Here is a 19,364-nt window from a genome sequence, read left to right as displayed (position 1 = left end):
TATATATATATATATATAGATATATATATATATATATATATATATATATATATATATATAGTAATCAGTAGGACATATTATATTGTCATATACTGTTCGTATTGTAAAGGACATCAGTATATATATCTATTATCTTACATATGATTCTCATAGGGAGCATTGCTCAGTGTTATTGTAACTAACATTCAATTACCTAGACAAGACAGACAGACAGAGAGATTCACACGTCTGTGTGAAAGAGACCTACATGGTATTGTTATCTCTCCAATAAATTTGGATATCTAGGTAGGCCCCAAGATGTCTATGAGAATTAATTACTTATAGATGTAAAAAATAATCCCTGAATTGCTAATTATGGCTCCATATATCAAGTGTGGAATGTGGGTTTGAAACCAACATTGGACAGTTAACCCTTAATGGTAATTATTCTAATTGTTTATGCAATAGCACCCCCTAGTGTATGGGTAGTTGACATCACACCAACAGGAAAGGCATTATGGGTGATATGCTCAATGCATTCTGGGTATTATAGTGATGTCATAGTCATTACCATATGTACATGCCCAACCTACATTCATTGGGGAATTCCAATTTAGGAGGGTGTGTCTGGCTAATTAAAAAGTCTGGTAAACCAGATGTTCGGTACTGTGCTGTACTGTGATGAAAAGAACACACAAAGACAAAGAGGTCTTCCAGTGAAAGAGGTCCACAAGACGGAAACCATGAAAGCCATGTGAGATCCCAGAAAACATGAGAAGGACCGTTCAATTTTCCTAGGAAAGCGAGGTTCTTACATAAGAGACAAGGTATTCCAGAGACAAGGTATTCCATTTAATTAAGACTAATTGGGATAATATGGATGGAATTATACCATTTAGCTTGGCAAAAAAATTAATGAAATAAAATAATTAATTATCCATACTCCATATTGAGATTATAGTTTTAGGATATTGTGAGACTTTATTCTACCTGCAGAAGAATCAGGACTCATAATTTATCAAAGCATTAAATAATTGCTTTGATAGAATTGATAGAATTCCTACTTGCCAAACTAAGTGTTATAAGTATATTTCCCACACAGGAAACTTGTTTCAAGTTATTCCTCCTAAAATATAGTTTAGCGAGATCACACAACTCTGCTATTTGTCTTAATGTCTTACCAAGATCATGTATAAACAAATTGTCCAGAATGGGGTGGAAGTATATCATAGTTCTTCCATGTTTATATCCTTAGATGGATCTGCTCATTCTTGGAATCATGGGATTTGTAGTTGGTTAGAAGGGGGCAGGGAGTGTATTAAGCATTCCATATTAAGATGTCTATGATTATATATTGACCATTTTAATATCATGAGGTTCCTCTGGATACAGTGATATGTAACCTTTTTCTTATATGATATTCCTAACCTAGTAGCTTTTATTTTATTGTAACAAGTTACTTACTACTCACATGTATTGTTCTACTATATGTAGTCAATTAACAATCTTGTAATGTTTACGAATATATCTAATTGATATTCATTTGCATATATCATTATGTTTGTTACTCATTTATGTTTATAACCTTATAACCAATAAATCTGCATACTTTTATTATACCTGGGTATTAGTGTATATTGCAAAACTACATCCTTAAGCCTTAATGTCATCCCGTCATAAAAATAACTTGTTGATATCTGAGGAAATAGTCGGACTCAGATGTGAATTGTATTGATTGGCTTTGTCTACAATTCACCAGCTCATAATTTTGATATTTATAATAATTTTCATATTCTTTTTAATTTTTCATAATTAATATTTTTATGACCATAATTCATAATTGAGTAATTACCGCACAACATATCTGAGTCTATTTTTAATAGTAGGGGATAGAAACAAATGAGAACATAATGCCTCATCACAGTCTTCATCTGAACAATTGGGAAGAACTTTCATTTCCATTTAGCCTCTACCCTTTCAGTTTGGCCCCAAAAAGAAATGCGTATAGGGCTTAAAAGATTCCCCTCAAGCCCTGTGACCTATAGATACCTATAAGAGGGAAAAAGGAGAACGGCCGAAGGAGTTGGAAAACTACATCTGGAAAGCATGTCTTAGATGGAGAAATTAATAAAATGATCCCCTAGGGATGACCTTAGTATCCTGTAAAATGCTTAAATGAGTATAAACCCTGATCTCCAACAGTCCATAAACCAATGGTGTACCAAGAACTGTGGATGCAAATCATGTGAGAACTGAGGTAAGAAGGGATCATGCCACAAGGGCATGTCGAGCATTAAGGGGGGAGATTTATCATTGTATTTAGAGCTTTATTATTTTGCTTTCAAAATGTTGCACGTGCGCCTAAGCACTTTTTTTGTGACATTTGTGGGTACTCATGAAGTAGCAAACAGCCTTACCTATGCAACTTTCAGTGTTTACTTTGCAGTGGTTGTGAATTTATGAAGTGCGAATGTTGCATGTAGACATAAAAAAAAAGTTGCAAACCCCTCCATAATGTTGCAAGTCAAAGCCAGGTTAGATTTGGCATACAAAACTGCCTTTGGAGAGTACTCTAAAAGGTACTCTAAAAAAAAAGTCTAATAAAAAGTCACAGAGTAGGGGAAGAATCATATAATGTGGTGTTCTGAAGTGATTTATTGTTTTCTTGCTTACATGGGCCAAATTTATCAACCCCGTGTTAGTATGAGAAATATGTCACACAGAAGCGAAAACCAAAAGCTAAAAAAAAAATAAAAAAATTTAAGACTCACTTTCCAAGGATAACAATGATAAATGTTCCTCTAAATCCATATATTTTAGAAGACACTAAGCGACTACCCATACCTTAGAAACTAATCTATAAAGTGGCAAACAGGAACGTGACTGACCCTAATTGCCCTCCAGCACAGGCCAGAATTGACTAAGACCTAAATAGTAGGCTAAATGATGTTCATTATCTGACAGCACCCCTGCCACGGCCCAAAAAGCCAAGTAGTGGAGCGGACAGGCTAAATAATAGACATGGAAGTCAAGCCACAACATGCTCCCTTGCGATTTAGAGTGTTGGAATGTGGACAACTTAAGTTTTGATCAATTCTGACCCCAAACAAAACTTGGTAATAATGAATTTAACTACTTTAAAAAATTAAGAGGGTACTAGTGATGAGGCATGCTCAAGTAAACAGAGGCATTTTGGGAGAATTATCTTCTCAAGATTGATTCAGCCTGCAACTGCAAGTGGCAGGGCAGCTAAGATTTTAAAGCGTCGCTGTCAGATCCCACAATTTTTTTTAAATAAGTTATATGTTTCTCAGTACCTCATTCTGATCATGTACATGTAATTTTTATGTCTCTATCACCAATGTTTCACAAAAAAATAGCATATAGCATGTCAGGAACCGGACCGGTATACGGGTAGGATACGGGTAGTGGATTCTCCGTGTCAGTGAGGCGATGGCGTGGGCCGTACCAGGGGACCGGTTCTAAGAAGTTACTGGTTTTCACCAGAGCCCGCCGCAAGGCGGGATGGACTTGCTGCGGTGGTAACTCCCAGGTCGTATCCCCTGATAGCGACTCGACCTCACTGACAGCTGAGATAGGCGTGGTACACAAAGACAAGGCAAAGGCAAGGTCGGACGTAGCAAGAGGTCAAGGCAGGTGGCAAGGTTCGTAGTCAGGGGCAACAGGAAAGGGTCTGGATACACAGGCTAGGGATACACACAAAACGCTTTCTCAGGGCACTAGGGCAACAAGATCCGCCAAGGATAGGAAGGGGGGAGTGGGTTTTTATGTGTAGGGAGTGATTACACTTAATTGGGCCTGGCACCAATTAATAATGCACTGGCCCTTTAAATTTCAGAGAGAATGGGGCTGCGCACGCCGGGACGGGACAGGAGGAGGACGGGGCAGGTGAGGGGATTGGGATGCGACACGCGGGCGCGTCCCGCCACGCGGATCGCATTCCCGCCGGTGATACTAGAGCAGCGCTCCCGGTCAGCGGGTCTGACCGGGGCGCTGCATGCAGGAGAACGCCGCAAGCGCTCCTGGGAGGAACAGGGACCCGGAGCGCTCGGTGTAACAGTACCCCCTCCCTTGGGTCTCCCCCTCCTTTTGGAGCCCAAGAATCTGCGGACGAGCTCTTTGTGAAGAATGTTGGCCTCAGGTTCCCAGGACCTCTCTTCTGGGCCACAATTCTCCCAATCAATTAAAAAAAATCTTTTACCTCGGACGACCTTGGAGGCGAGGATCTCTTTGACACAGAAGACATCAGAGGAGCCGGAAACAGGAGCAGGAACAGTGACCTTGGGAGAATAACGGTTAAGTATGAGAGGTTTGAGAAGAGAAACATGGAAAGAGTTGGGAATACGAAGAGAAGAAGGAAGATGGAGCTTGTAGGATACAGAATTGATTTGATTTTTGATTTTAAATGGCCCGAGGTACCGAGGACCAAGCTTGTAGCTAGGAACATGGAAATGGATGTATTTGGCAGAGAGCCACACTTTGTCACCGGGGGCAAAGACAGGAGGAATTCTTCTCTTTTTATCAGCATGTCTCTTCATGGGAGATGAGGCCAGTAGGAGCGACTTTTGAGTTTCCTTCCAGATAGAGGAGAAGTCTTGTGTCAATTCATCTACGGCAGGGACTCCAGATGAAATGGGAATGGGGAGGGGGGGGGGAGCAGATGACGGCCGTACACCACAAAAAATGGAGATTTGGAGGAAGATTCAGAATTTTTGAAGTTGTACCAGAATTCAGCCCAGGGCAGGAGGTCAACCCAATCGTCTTGGCGGGAGGAAACAAAATGTCGTAGGTAGTCACCAAGAATTTGGTTTACTCTTTCCACTTGTCTATTGGATTGAGCATGATAAGCAGAAGAAAAATTTAACGACCACCCAAATGACAGTGTTGCCATGAGATGAAGGAAGGTCCGTGATGAAATCCATAGCTATATGGGACCATGGTTGTTCAGGCACAGGCAGAGGAAGGAGAAGACCAGCAGGCTTCTGGCGTGGAGTCTTGTCACGTGCACAAACTGTACAGGCCCGTACAAAATCTTTCTCCAGGGAGGACCACCAATAGTGTCTGGCAATTAACTGTATGGACTTTTTGATTCCAGCATGACCAGCCAGGTGGGAGGAATTACCCCATTTGAGAGTTTGGAGGCATAGTCGTGGAGGAACATAAGTTTATCCCGGAGGAATAGGCACCAGAGAAGCAGGAGCAGAGGAGATCAGACACTCTGGAGGTATGATGTGCTGAGGAAGAGCTTCGGATTCTGAGGCATCGGTGGAACGTGATAGAGCATCTGCCCTGACATTCTTGTCCGCAGGGCGAAAATGAATCTGAAAATTGAAACGGGCAAAAAACAACGACCATCTAGCCTGGTGAGGATTTAAACGCTGGGCGGACTGAAGATAAGACAAATTTTTATGGTCCGTGTAGATGGTGATGGGATGAAGGGACCCTTCCAGAAGATGTCTCCACTCTTCAAGAGCCAACTTAATGGGCAATAATTCACGGTCACCTATAGAATAGTTTTTTTCTGGAGGAGAAAAAGTTTTGGAGAAAAATCCGCAAGTAACGTTTTTTCCCTTAGCGGTTTTTTGAAGAAGGACAGCTCCGGCTCCGACTGAGGAGGCGTCAACCTCGAGGAAGAAAGGCTTGAGAGGATCTGGCCTAGACAAGACTGGTGCAGAGGCGAAGGCGGCTTTGAGGTGGTTAAAGGCTTCCTCCGCCTGTGGTGGCCAGGAATTCGGATTAGCATTTTTCTTGGTCAATGCTACAATAGAAGCAACGATGGTGGAGAAGTGGGGAATGAATTGTCGGTAATAATTAGCAAATCCGAGAAATCGTTGGATAGCTCGCAGACAAGTGGGGCGTGGCCAATCTATTACCGCCGATAGCTTGTCAGGGTCCATTTGAAGACCTTGACCGGACACTATGTATCCCAGGAAGGGTAGACTGCTGCGCTCAAAGAGACATTTTTCAATTTTGGCATAAAGTTGGTTTTTGCGTAGGCGCTGAAGCCAGGGCAGACCAAGAAGAATTTCAGAGGTACAGTTCTGTAATACAAAAAATTCAATACTCTTCTGGTGGAGATCTCCAACGCTCATGAGCAGAGGTTCTGTGCGATAACGCACGGTGCAGACCGGATCTTTCTCCATTCACAGATGAAATGAAGAGAGGTTTCACGAGACGGTTAACAGGGATATTGAATTTATTGATGAGAGAGGCTTCAATGAAATTTCCTGCTGAACCTGAGTCCAGAAAAGCCACAGCGGAGAAAGAGGTATTGGTACTTGCGGGTAGAGAAATCCGCACAGGTATAGTCAGACGTGGAGAGGATGCTGTCAGGCCCAAGGGCCTGATTATTAAAATCCTATATGTGTATTATAATTATAACTGTGTGATGTATTATCCAAGACATGGGTGAGAGGTCATTCAGACGGTGTATCCTTTGTTTTTTGTGTATTGCATTTTATTGGAGGTCTGGCTGTCTGGTATCTCCAGAGTGTAACTGTGGGTGACCGGGCGACAGTGGGTTTGCGAGATTCTGGAGCCTCCTTTACCATGGTGCGGCCTGAAGTGGTGGATACAGAGGACATCATCCCTGGAAGAACCATGGCTTTAAAAGGAATTGGAGGTGTGCGGCCTGCTGTGCCCATGGCTCGTGTGTACCTGGATTGGGGTACCAGCAAAGGTTTGCGGGAGGTAGGGGTCTCTGAGGACATCCCTGTTAATGTTCTGCTGGGGAATGATTTGGGTCGGATGCTCTTTCATTATGCTCCAGAGGACACTACCTGCACACAGGAAGGGTTAGGAGAGAGCCCTGTTCACTCTGAGGTACTGTGCGAGACTTTGGGAGACACTGCGAAATGTGGTAACTGGGAGGGAGTGCAGTGGATTGATAATTGTTTACCTGTGACTGAACCAGTATTTTTTTTCCAAAAGTGAAATGGGGTGTATTGTGAAATGTGGTAACTGGGAGGGAGTGCAGGGGATTGATAATTGTTTACCTGTGACTGAACCAGTAATGTTTTCCAAAAGTGAAATGGGGTGTATTGTAAAATGTGGTGACAATGCATTGCCAATGCCAAAACCTAGTGGAGATGGGCTAGGGGGAGGGGTTGGTGTGCCCCTGGTGACATGTAAGGATGAGGGACCAGCAGTGAGTGATATGTCCCAATCCTGTGAGCCTAAGGAGGAGGAGGGAAGGAGTCATAGCCCTGTGTATGATGCCTGTATTGTTATGTCTGGAACTGAGGGGGAGGAAGGTAAACCCCAGGGAGGCATACCAATGGTGGCAGTGGTAACGCGTCAGCAGCATGCCAGGGCTGCAGCTTTAACAGGAAGGGAGGATGGTGATGCAAGGGGCAAGCTGTGTGACTTGCAAGCCCCAGCAGAGGAAGGTGGAGATGCTAGTTCACCTGGGGGAAATGTGCTCCCTGATACCACGAGATGGGGGGAGGGAAATGAGCATTTCCGGGAAGCTCTGCGCAGTGACCTTCCCTTGAAGGGCTGAGACAACGTGCTGAAAATACAGGTGTTGACACAGATGGGCATCGGGTATATTGGGAAAATTATATCTTGTACAGGGAGTCCCTTTCCAAAGGCATGCTAGGGGCCCAGGAGAGAGAAAGGCCGTTAGTGGTTCCTAGGCAGTACAGGAAAGAGCTGCTGAGGTTGGCCCATGAGACCCCCCTGGCAGGACATTTGGGAGTGGCCTATGCGGTCATAGAGAAGGAATGTCTAGCTGTGGTCTGGGCTTTGCAAAAATTACAGCCATACCTGTATGGCAGGGATTTTACTGTCATGACTGATCACAACCCTCTACATTGGTTGGACAGAGTGTCCGGTAACAATGGCACCTTGAAACAAATGCTAAAAACATTTGTAGAATCGGAGGGCATAGACTGGGAAAAGTATTTACCCCATCTGTTATTTGCTTACAGGGAGGTACCCCAAGAGTCTACAGGTTTCTCGCCCTTTGAGTTATTATATGGTCACAAAGTGCGGGGACCCCGAGATTTAGTTAGGGAAGAATGGGAAGGGGGGCTACCTGAGTCTTCTGTGGTAGAGTGTATTCTGAGATTCAGGGACAGGATGCAGACATTGACTGGGCTGGTACAGGACAACCTCATAGCAGCACAGTCCAGGCAGAAGTACTGGTATGATCACAATGCAAGTGACCGGGTCTATGAAGTGGGACAGAAGGTAATGGTTCTTAACCCCATCAGGCAGAATAAGTTGCAGGCTGCCTGGGAGGGTCCCTTTACCATTTTACAGTGCCTAGAACCCACCACATATGTAGTAGCCCTTGATAAGAAAGGTCAGAGGCAGAGACAGAATTAATATGCTAAAGGCATACTATGACCCTGAGGAGGTGGTACTCAGTGTATGTAGTGCACCAGAGGAAGGGAGGGGTAGTGATCCCTTACTTGATCTAGTGGAGGAAGCTAAGAGCCAGGGATCCCTTCAGGATGTGGAGATCAATCCACAGCTCTCAGATGAAAGGAGGAGGCAGCTTAATCAGGTACTAGGCCCCTTCAGTGCCATCTTTGCCTGGGAATGCAGGGCCTGTGGTGTCAAGAAAAGAAATAGATGGTTAAGGGAGACAGATCTATCAGCCTGGAGAGGCAAGATCTCTCTTTCCCCATCTTAAGGGGGAGGTGTCAGGCCCAAGGCCTGATTATTAAAATCCTATATGTGTATTATAATTATAACTGTGTGATGTATTATCCAAGACATGGGTGAGAGGTCATTCAGACGGTGTATCCTTTGTTTTTTGTGTATTGCATTTTATTGGAGGTCTGGCTGTCTGGTATCTCCTTTGAAGTCATGCACCCTGGTCCCATCATATAATCAAACAGATAAGGGGTCAGGAAGAGAGATGCCCCATCTGGTGGGATCAGAGGGGAGGGGGGGGGGGGATGGAGTTTCCCTCCAAAGAAGCAGAGATAAGATTTAAAAATGCTGGACTCAACTGTTGTTCAATGCTGTGCAACAAGCTGACAAGACCATCCTAAGAAAAGCTGGAATTCACTCTCATGGACTGCTATATCATCATGCTGTAAGAACTTCATCTTTTGTTTTCTGAACTTGCCTTGCTAAACTCTTTCATATTTTTGTAACTGTATGCCATTTGTTTATTTTTATGCATAGCACTGTGATACCTTTTATCAGATTAAATGTTTAATTAATCAGCTCTGGTCTTTGATCTCTAAATATAGGAGCTCACCTTTCTGAAGGCAGCTCTGGTGGAAACACGTTTATCTAAGGGTTAATTTGGTGACTTGCTGGGACTGGTAGTAGATACCCAGAGGTCTGGCGGCTTTAACCCTTGCACCATCACACTCTCTCTAGCATCTTGGCTGGACCGATAGGGTGTGATAGTGACAACTGCATTCACACCTAGTAACGCCTCTCCCACATTAACTACGTGCGCACGTTTCCCTGACGCGGAGGACGAATAGGGCAGTCCTTTAGGAAATGTTCGGTACTAGCACAGTACAGGCACAAATTTTCATTTCTGCGGCGAGTCCTCTTTTCTTGGGTCAGGCGAGACCGATCCACTTGCATCGCCTACTTGGCGGGAGGCACAGGAGTAGGATGCAGTGGACTCTGGAAGAGAGGTGCCAAGCGAAGAAACCACCTGGTGCAACCAAGATCCTTTTCTTGGCGGAGCTCCTGGCATCTTTCAGAGAAACGCATATCAATGCGGGTGGCCAACTGGATAAGTTCAGACAGGGTAGCAGGAATTTCTCATGCGGCAAGAACATCTTTGATGTGGCTAGATAAACCTTTCTTGAAGATCGCGCAGAGGGCCTCATTGTTCCAGGCGAGTTCAGAGGCAAGGGTACGGAACTGTATAGCATATTCGCCCACTGAAGAATTCCCTTGGACGAGATTCAGAAGAGCCGTCTCGGCTGAGGAAGCCCGGGCTGGCTCCTCAAAGACACTGCGTACTTCGGAGAAGAAGGACTGGATGGAGGCGGTGGCAGGATCGTTGCAGTCCCAAAGCGGTGTGGCCCAGACAACAAACTGACCACGAAAGCCACCTTAGACCGTTCTGTAGGGAACTGGTCCGACTTCATCTCGAGGTGCAGGGAACATTGAGACAGGAACCCACGGCACATCTTAGAGTCCCCATCAAATTTCTCAGGAAGAGACAGGCGGACTCAAGAGGTAGAAGCGGCAGCTCGCGGTGGAGGGGAAGCTGTAGCTGGCGGAGGAGATGATTGACGCTGTGGAGGCAGAAGCTGCTGGAACATGGCGGTCAACTGCGACAGCTGTTGTCCTTGTTGGGCGATCTGTTGAGACTGCTGGGCAACCACGGTGGTGAGGTCAGCGAGACTTGGCAGCGGCACCTCAGCGGGATCCATGGCCGGATCTACTGTCAGGAACCGGACCGCTATGCGGGTAGGATACAGGTAGTGGATCCTCCAGGTCAGTGAAGCGATGGCGTGGGCCGTACCAGGGGACCGGTTCTAAGAAGTTACTGGTTTTCACCAGAGCCCGCCGCAAGGCGGGATGGAGTTGCTCCCAGGTCGTATCCCCTGATAGCGACTCGACCTCACTGACAGCTGAGATAGGCATGGTACACAAGGACAGGGTGAAGGCAAGGTCGGACGTAGCAAGAGGTCAAGGCAGGCGGCAAGGTTCGTAGTCAGGGGCAATGGGAAAGGGTCTGGATACACAGGCTAGGGATACACACAAAATGCTTTCTCAGGGCACTAGGGCAACAAGATCCTGCAAGGACAGGAATGGGGAGTGGGTTTTTATGTGTAGGGAGTGATTAAACTTAATTGGGCCAGGCACCAATTAGTGCAGCACTGGCCCTTTAAATTTCAGAGAGCCGGTGCGCGCGATCCCTAGAGAGCGGGGCCGCGCGTGCCGGGATGGGACAGAAGCATGCCCAAACATATTTTGGCATTCCAGGCATGCTTGGAGTTGTAGTTATGCGACAGCTGGAAGCACATGTTTGGTAAAACTCTGTGTTCTAGCAGTGTTGCTGCAAGCTGTGTTCCTCCTGCAGCCTTGTCAATGAGCCATCTCGTGTCCATGGCCCTTGGACACGCTCATGCTGTTGTGGGACTCATCAGCGTCCCAGGAGGTATGGAGACCGCTAGTGGTGGGATTTTCAAAGGCAGTTTTCTTTAATACAATGTGATTTTTTTTTTTTTTTAAAGAAGTATATTAGAAAAAATATTGATTTGCCAAGATGAACAACATTTAAAAAGTTTTTATGTCTGACAGTCTCTCAAGAGAGGAAGGGAGAAATATTTTAGTAATTGGTAATATTTTAAAAGTTTACGATTAATAAATATCCCCAGGTACTTTAGTCGTTCAAACACCCTAAGTTCATTGGCCCCAAGCACATGGGATAAGGGGCATGAAGGCAGACTTCTCCCAACTTATACAAATTTTTTCAATATAATTTCAATGGAAAACCAATGGCACCTGAGGGCCGTTGTCTTTTTTAAACACTTCATACTATCAGTGTTTTGTCCCCAGGCCGCCAGACTGGATCGGAGTCTGGTATGGTCATTATCCGTACCCGGATCATGGTGGAGACAGGATAGACATTAAGCAAGCAAGGGAGATTTATCTGTGAGGATTTGTGGCAGTCAGGGATATATTGAGCCTTTCTGCTGGGCAGTATAGGAAGTGTGGGAATTATCATTGGCTACATAATCCCTCACATAAAGGAAACTTATCTTTAAAGTGTGGATTCTGTGGGAGCTATAACAGTACCTTGGTTATCATCAGTATTTACACACGGAGCTAATAGGGGCCATTGTTGAGGAAGAAAATAAGTGTACTTATTAGCCTATTTTATATCATATGGGCATTCTTTGATGTACTCTGACATTCAGGAGGTGGAATTAGACCTGGTGGCCATATCAAGGACTTTGGGTCTATTGGATATCAAGACACTATTGGAGATTATCCATAAAGAAGAATCCCACAGAGACTATATCGTACATCTATCAACCCTGCTTGCTTTGTGTTTTATGTTTTCTTCCTGTCTGTTATACTTTGAATGGAATAAGTTATAATATACACTCCTCCACTGTGCATCCAGGGTTTAAATTATAACCCCTGATGAACCGTGGATATATTTAACCCACGGGGAAACGCGTCGGGTTTGATAAGGGTGTTAAATAGGGGATCGACCCTGGTTAGAGTCTTCTTGTATTGTAGACTGATGACTCTGTATCCATTTTATAGTAACTATAGGTTTTAACTATATTCAATAAAAGTTGTTAAATTTTAGCTTTTTTGGTTGGTCTTGAGTTAGTAATGAGCTAAATTGGATTTATGTTCCATATATCAGTGATTTGCAGAAAACAACCCTTGTTTACTATTGGAATTCTGTATAAATTGTGATGAAAAAAGTATGAAGAAATGAATTTCACTCTAATTATTAATGTTGTGCAGCTAAATTTCCTTTTTTCTCTGCAAAAGTCGTCACTTTCAGCTGTTTATTCGAAATGTGGCTGTGGCTTATTACTATTTCAAGTAATTTATTAAATGTGACATCATTTGTTTGGTGTCTTTTACCCCCTGTGATCTTCCACTTATAAAAAAAAGGTCAAATAAATAAAAACCTCTCTGTTTTGTCATTTAGACACACTCTGGTGCATGTCCAATGCGGTGAAAGTTCCCGACATCTGAAAATCATGTTAAAAAATTTGAGGAAAAACTCATTGAAAGTTTGATATTGAAATAAAAAAAAATTTGTGATAAATGAGGGCCACTGTATTTCACCTCCTAACCTTGTAATCCAGATTTTGCAAATATATTTATGCAACATAAACCCTCTAATGCACAATTAAATAGGAAGTTCTGGCAGCTTTATAGCTTTATACATTACATCACTGGGGAAATTGTCACGTATGGGTAGGGAACAGTGAAGCCCTAACTCACACACAGCCACTGTCCCTACCTATTGCTGATGACGAATCGACAACCACGATGACAAACCCTCCCTGCTAAGTGCCAGGGCAGCATTGTCAAAATAATAAAATGCAAAAACAGTAGAAGTCGGGGAAAAAGCTGGAGGCACACAAACTAACAGAAATACACTAAGACACACACACAGTCAAATCAATGTCAGTCTAACCAAGGTCGGTATCAGGAAATAGCAGAGAGCAGGAACGCAGGGCAAGAGAAGTGTCAAAAGAAAAGCCAAAGATCAAGAAACAAACAGGTATCCCGTAAGCAGGAGATGTCAGCTAAGTTATAACCTTTCATGGACAATGAACTGATCACTGCTCCTAGCTTATATAGGCAGGTGATTAGGGATACACCATCCTAATAGGTAGCAGAGCTGAGAACCACACCTAGATGACACAGGGGAGCTCCAAGCAGTTCCAGCCCAACTAGGGTAATTTAACTCTTCGTGTTCGGCCAGAGCCAGTATGCATACGCCCTGCATCCAGAGCCCTTAAGGACATGGGGCGTATGCATTCGCCCGTGGGAATTCCGGTCCCCGCCGCTAGCCGGTTGGGGACCGGACCGGGATGCCTGCTGAAATCCTTCAGCAGGCATCACAGCACATCGCCCAGAGGGGTCCTGAGACCCCCCCCCCCATGTCGGCAATCACAGAAAATCGCATGTCAATTCAGATATACGATTTTCTGCTATTCCGGGCTGATCGGGTCTCTGGTGACCCGATTAACCGGAAAATAGGGATGATCGGAGCTGTCAGTGACAGCCCCGATCATCCTGAGGGCTAGGAGCGAGGTCGCAGTGCTGCGATCTTCTCCTATCCCCTGCCATTGGTCAGAACTGATTCTGACCAATGGCAGGGCAGGACAGTGGGTTGCCATAGCAACCCCCGTTCTGCCCACCCCTGGATGTCGAGGAGAACGTGGGGAGAAGATGGAGGCCGGTACCTGGAGGAGAAGATGCCTGGGGACCCCCGATCGTCACTGGAGACTGCAGAGATCCTGGCTCAGGTAGGGAAACTACAGTGGGGGGGGGGGGGGAATGAAAGTGAAAGTAAAGTGATCTTTACTGTGGCAACCACTAGGAAGGCCAAACTGCAACTCCCAGCATGCCCAGACAGCCAAAGTTAGAAAAATTCAAAATTTTCATGAAAATTTGTCATTTTTCACCAAAAAAGGATGCAAGTAACGCCGAAAATTTACCTCCAAAATAAAGTAGAATATGTCATGAAAAAACAATATTAGAATATTCGGTAAAAGCGTTTTCGAGTTATTAATTCGTAAAGCAACGGTGGTCAGAATTGCGAAAAAAGGCTCAGTCCTTAAGGTGAAAAAGGGCTGTCCTTAAGGGGTTAAGCTGGCACTCTATGGGAGAATGTTAGCTTACCTAACTGAAGGTGTAGTTTGGTAGGAGCATTGTGCTGCTGTCCAGGCTTTTGGTCCATTTCCTTTACTGATGTAGCCTTGTTCTCTTCTATTTCAGTACTGCTAAAAATGGCAGACAGGAAAAGTTAATAGCAAAAGTAACAATTCTGAAACAATCCAAAATTCAATAAGAAGCAAGAAAATATTATCAGAATATATTATGAAGGGACGCTACATCGTTCACACATGGCTTACTGTTAAACTGTAACACTATATTTAGGGGGAGATTTATCAAAACCTGTGTAGAGGAAGAGTTGCCCATAGCAACCAATCAGATCACTCCTTTCATTTTTCACAGGCCTCTTTAAAAATTAAGAAGCAATATAATTGGTTGTTATGGGCAACTGCACCACACTTCCTCTGCACCGGTGTGGTGCAGTGTCCATTGCTGCATGCACAAACTCTATATGACAGCATACAGAATCCCTCCAGTTCATAATAAGGATCCCTAGGTACTCTAAATGTTGCTGTATGAAGTCTCTATGAGGCAAGGTATTCTCCCCTAGTAGCAATTAATATATAGGAATATATTTCCATAATAATAAGAACATAAATATACAGAATGGGCCAATATAAGGTGAGTGTAGTATTATCAATCTGTACAATATGAATTTGTGATACAACAGTGTGCATGAGGCCTTAAAGCCTCAATACACATTACAGAAAAGTTGCCAAATCTGACAATTTTATCACGACGTGGATAACCATTTAATGTGTATGGTGGCCACCTAACTCTTCCTCTACAGGTGAAGTAAGGGGACAGAAGAGTTGGACATGTTGGATGTCCACTGCTCAAGCCTTTTGTTCTCAGGCAGACAAACTGCTGTCAAAGGAGAGAGAATGTATGGAGGGATTTGACGAGATAGTGGTCAGTGGAAAGAACGTTCAGCCGGCAGCTATCGAAGGTGTATGGACATATATCCACCCGCTAACTGCCCTTTCATGCCTCCATTTAAAGACATACCCATTCCTTTTTGTTTGATCCTCATATGCTATATGATTGGCTCCTTCTTTGTTCAATAACTGGGTTTGTAAGTATGAATTGTCCATTAGATGATTTCTGTCTTCTCTCAAGGGCTAGAAAACAAAAAGATAACATTCAATTAGTTGTTCATATCTTAGGGTCTATTCACACGGCAGAATTTCCACCTCAAATTAAAGCCCATAGACTTCTATGGGATTCCACACTTCCATTCACACTTATGAATTTCCGCTAGCAGAATTCTGCAAGCGGAAATTCAGAAGTGTGAACGTGAGTGCGGAATCCCATAGAAGTCTATGGGCTTTAATTTGAGGCAGAATTCCACAAGCTGTGTGAATAGACCTTTAGGGTGCCAATACATATCTCCCAGTCCATCGATACTAATGATTCATTGATTATTCAGGTGTTCTCAATGAAGAGTGGAGGGGTAAGCTGTTAAAAGATTCTTCTCTTCCCCCCAACATCATCTGTCAGGGGACAGTTGGGAGTCCCCAATACACATTAGACAGGCAGTCAAGAACACCAAAATGGGCAGGTTCAAATGACTTTCTAATGTGTTTGGGGGCTTTAATTGTCTTGATATTTTTTCAAAAAGTATATATTACCACCAAATATAATTCACTTAACACTTTAGGCCCTCGCTTATGCTTTATGCTGCAACAAACTACCAAGAAGTTAGAACATAGAGCAATGGTTTTTAATACAAAACAGATAGTAGTGTAAGGAGCATCTGAAGGGCACACTGGGTCAGTTGCAGATATAATAAACCTCTATGCATGCAGTGATCACTTCGATGGGTGGGATTGTTATGTTTTCAAATTTTAAGTCCTATGTACCTTTTTATTGCTGATCATTGTATTTATTTGTATTTATTGATGGTATGTCAACAAGAATTTGGTTCAAAACCGATGGCAATAATATAAATGGTCAGGTTTGGTCTGTCCAAACGGGTACTCTAAATGAAGCATTATGTACCAGTTGCACCCAGCATCCCATTCGGTGTTCATAGGTTGAAAGATGACACAGCACTGGACGTATAGACAATGCGGCATAATTGTGCCAGATCGAAAATACATACATTACTTTTTGTTTGCTTTGTTTGTTTTGATCACTATAAAGTGCTGCTGAGTATGTTGGCTGCCATATAAATAAAGATTACTATTATTAAAAGAATTATGTGATAGCTACACACATAAATATATATATAACTATTATTCTATTACTTCATACACAATTCAAAGATGTTTATGGAATATAAAAAAAAACATTTTATAACATACCAACCCTAACCTAATATGTTTCAGGCAAGTATTAGAACCTAGAACAATAAAAACAATTATGTAAAAAGATTACTTTTATTTATTTTCTATAAAAAATATTTATAGATATTCATAAAATGTTGGGCATCTTGTGAAAGTATAGTTTACAACAGGGTAAACCAGACCTTTTTATCATAGTTGACATTGATAGGCCATACAGACTTAAAGGAGTACTCCGCTGTTCAGCGTTTGGAACAAACTGTTCCAAACGCTGGAGCAGGCAGCTTGTGACGTCATAGCCCAGCCCCCTCAATGCAAGTCTAAGGGAGGGGGCGTGACGGCCGTCACGCCCTGTCCCATAGACTTGCATTGAGGGGGAGTGACATCATGACAGGGCTATGACATCACAAGCTCCCGGCGCCAGCGTTCGGCACAGTTTGTTCCAAACGGTGAGCAGCAGCGTACTCCTTTAAATAGGGTTTTAGACACTGATATGGATGTCATGGAGGGGGTTTCAGACAGGATAGGTGATTATAATCTGAGAAAACCCCTTTAAAGTGGAACTCCATAAGATGCACATGGTTTGCCACAACTATATGGTTGTATACCTGTAGAAAGAACATACCTCTTCTTGAACACCTGGCCCTGGTTCACTGTGGTTGGAGACCGAAGTTCCATTTGTTTCAGATAAACTATGATGGATACTGTTGACTGGTGACACGGTCAATGGTAACACTGTGTCTTCTATGATCTTCCTTTCCTACGGGCACATACATTGTAGGTTATTTCATCAGAAATGCTCATTATACTCACTAAGAAAAATTTATTTGCTGTAAATTTAAATAAGAATAGCTACCACAGAAACGCCAGGCCTATTCTAATAAAGTAAACCAAAAGAGAAACAAACAGAGCATTGCTACTGATAACATAGGGGGAGATTTATCAAAACCTGTCTAGAGGAAAAGTTGCTGAGTTGCCCATAACAACCAGATTGCTTCTTTCTTTATTATTATTATTATTATTATTATTTTTTTTTTTTAAAGGCCTCTGAAAATGAAAGAAGGGATCTGATTGAAAGCATGAGTAGAGATATGTGGTGCAACCTTCCCGATGTCAGCATGGAGGAGGTCCATAGCTGAAGATTCCAATGGGTAAGTAGTCATCAGCAAAAAATGGGTGATGGAACAACCCATTCTCAGACAGTAATATGTAATAAAATTATTCTTTATTAAGCTACATACTTGTAGCTTAATAAAGAAGAATTTTATTCCATATTACTGTCTGAGAGTGGATTGCACCATCACCCATTTTATTGCTGACAACTACTTACCCATTAATATAAAGCTATGTCCTCCTGTGGTAGTTTTTTTCTTTTGAATATACTTTCCTCCTGGGTTTATCCCCTCCTCAAAGGGCCAAGAGGAATAACAGAAAAACATGACAACAAAGAAGCTTCGGAACTGTTATTTCATGAAGGATTCATTATTTTCTGACACAGGCTGGTCAGAAGAGACCACTTTAATATATATACATTTATGTACATATCAGTGCAACCAATAAATACCTCCTCATAATATTTACGTTCCTCTTCTTCCACCTCCTTCTGAGCCTTCTCCCACTCCTCCTTTAATTTCTCTTGTTCTTTTTGGTACCTTTCCTGTTGTGAATTCATAGACATATACAGTACATAAGATCACAGGCAGTGACGGTTACATACATATTTCATAGATCCAGTTAGAGGTTGTCTGGGAATTTATATTGAACATATATATGGTGGGGTTAAAAATAAAAGACAACCTATACTCACCTCTCCCAAAGCTGTTGTGTCGACACTCCTAGTCCTCACAGCTACTTCCTTCTTCCTGATAATGTGTTTTCTCTTCCCCGCTTAAATTCTTGGGACAACCCCTTTAATGGTTCATTCCCTTTTCCTCTAATCCCAGAAGCCAGACTATATCCATAAGCTCTCCATTGATCTTGATGGCCATGCCCCCCCCCCCCCCCCCAATGAACAGGTAAAGGTTACAAACCCCTTTCTGTCTACTTTCAGAGTTATAAAACATGCAGTTAGAACTAAATCTTACAAGGCCATAATATCACCAAACTCCAAAGAGACAAATTGCTGGCACCAGCGTGACTCCCTACACAGTATAACAAACTCCACAGCTAATGAATGGATCCAGGTGCATCCAGGTAGCAATAACAGGTGGCGCTATATGGCGAAAAAAAGACAGCATTTATGTAACACCAAAGAAGAAAGAAAGCGGAGCGCTCACCGTGAAAATTGCATACAGGTCACCGGGAACATTTACTTCATGGGCCTTGTCGGTCCAGGCAGGGAGGCATCTGGTGAATCCGGAGGGAGTTCAGACGTCGGGCCACGGACTGTATCACGACCCTAGGTGCTTCATCAAGCACCTAGGGGCGTGATACAGTCCGTGGCCCGACGTCTGAACTCCCTCCGGAATCACCGGACGCCTCCCTGCCTAGACCGACAAGGCCCATGAAGTAAATGTTCCCGGTGACCTTTTCACGGTGAGCGCTCCGCTTTCTTTCTTCTTTGGGGTTACATAAATCTTAAAAGGCTTCAGGTAAGCTGAACTATAAAGATTTACATTTATACACACCCAATTTTCTAGAAACATGTCTTCTATCGAGAGCAAAAAGTAAAACAGCATTGGGTCTAAATAATGTGTGCTTTTATTTTTTTTTATTTGTTCAGTACAAGACTTGGCCAAAAAAGACACAAGGAGAAAACATTCTGTG

The 19,364-nt window shown here is 43.2% G+C and overlaps 1 protein-coding gene across 1 annotated transcript in view; it reads right to left on the bottom strand.

Moving 5' to 3' along the window:
- Window positions 1-19,364, bottom strand: part of LIMCH1 (LIM and calponin homology domains 1) — a 357,736-nt gene that overhangs the window by 20,319 nt on the left and 318,053 nt on the right. The window contains exons 26-29 of the mRNA XM_056557079.1: window positions 18,163-18,255; window positions 17,224-17,358; window positions 15,322-15,434; window positions 14,320-14,420 (exon numbers count right to left, since the gene is read on the bottom strand). Of these exons, the coding sequence (XP_056413054.1) occupies window positions 14,320-14,420; window positions 15,322-15,434; window positions 17,224-17,358; window positions 18,163-18,255 (442 nt within the window). The remainder of the gene's footprint in view (window positions 1-14,319; window positions 14,421-15,321; window positions 15,435-17,223; window positions 17,359-18,162; window positions 18,256-19,364) is intronic.

Source organism: Hyla sarda, chromosome 1 (assembly GCF_029499605.1).
Source record: "Hyla sarda isolate aHylSar1 chromosome 1, aHylSar1.hap1, whole genome shotgun sequence".
Classification (NCBI taxonomy): domain Eukaryota; kingdom Metazoa; phylum Chordata; class Amphibia; order Anura; family Hylidae; genus Hyla; species Hyla sarda.
This window is presented reverse-complemented; position numbering and strand designations above follow the sequence as displayed.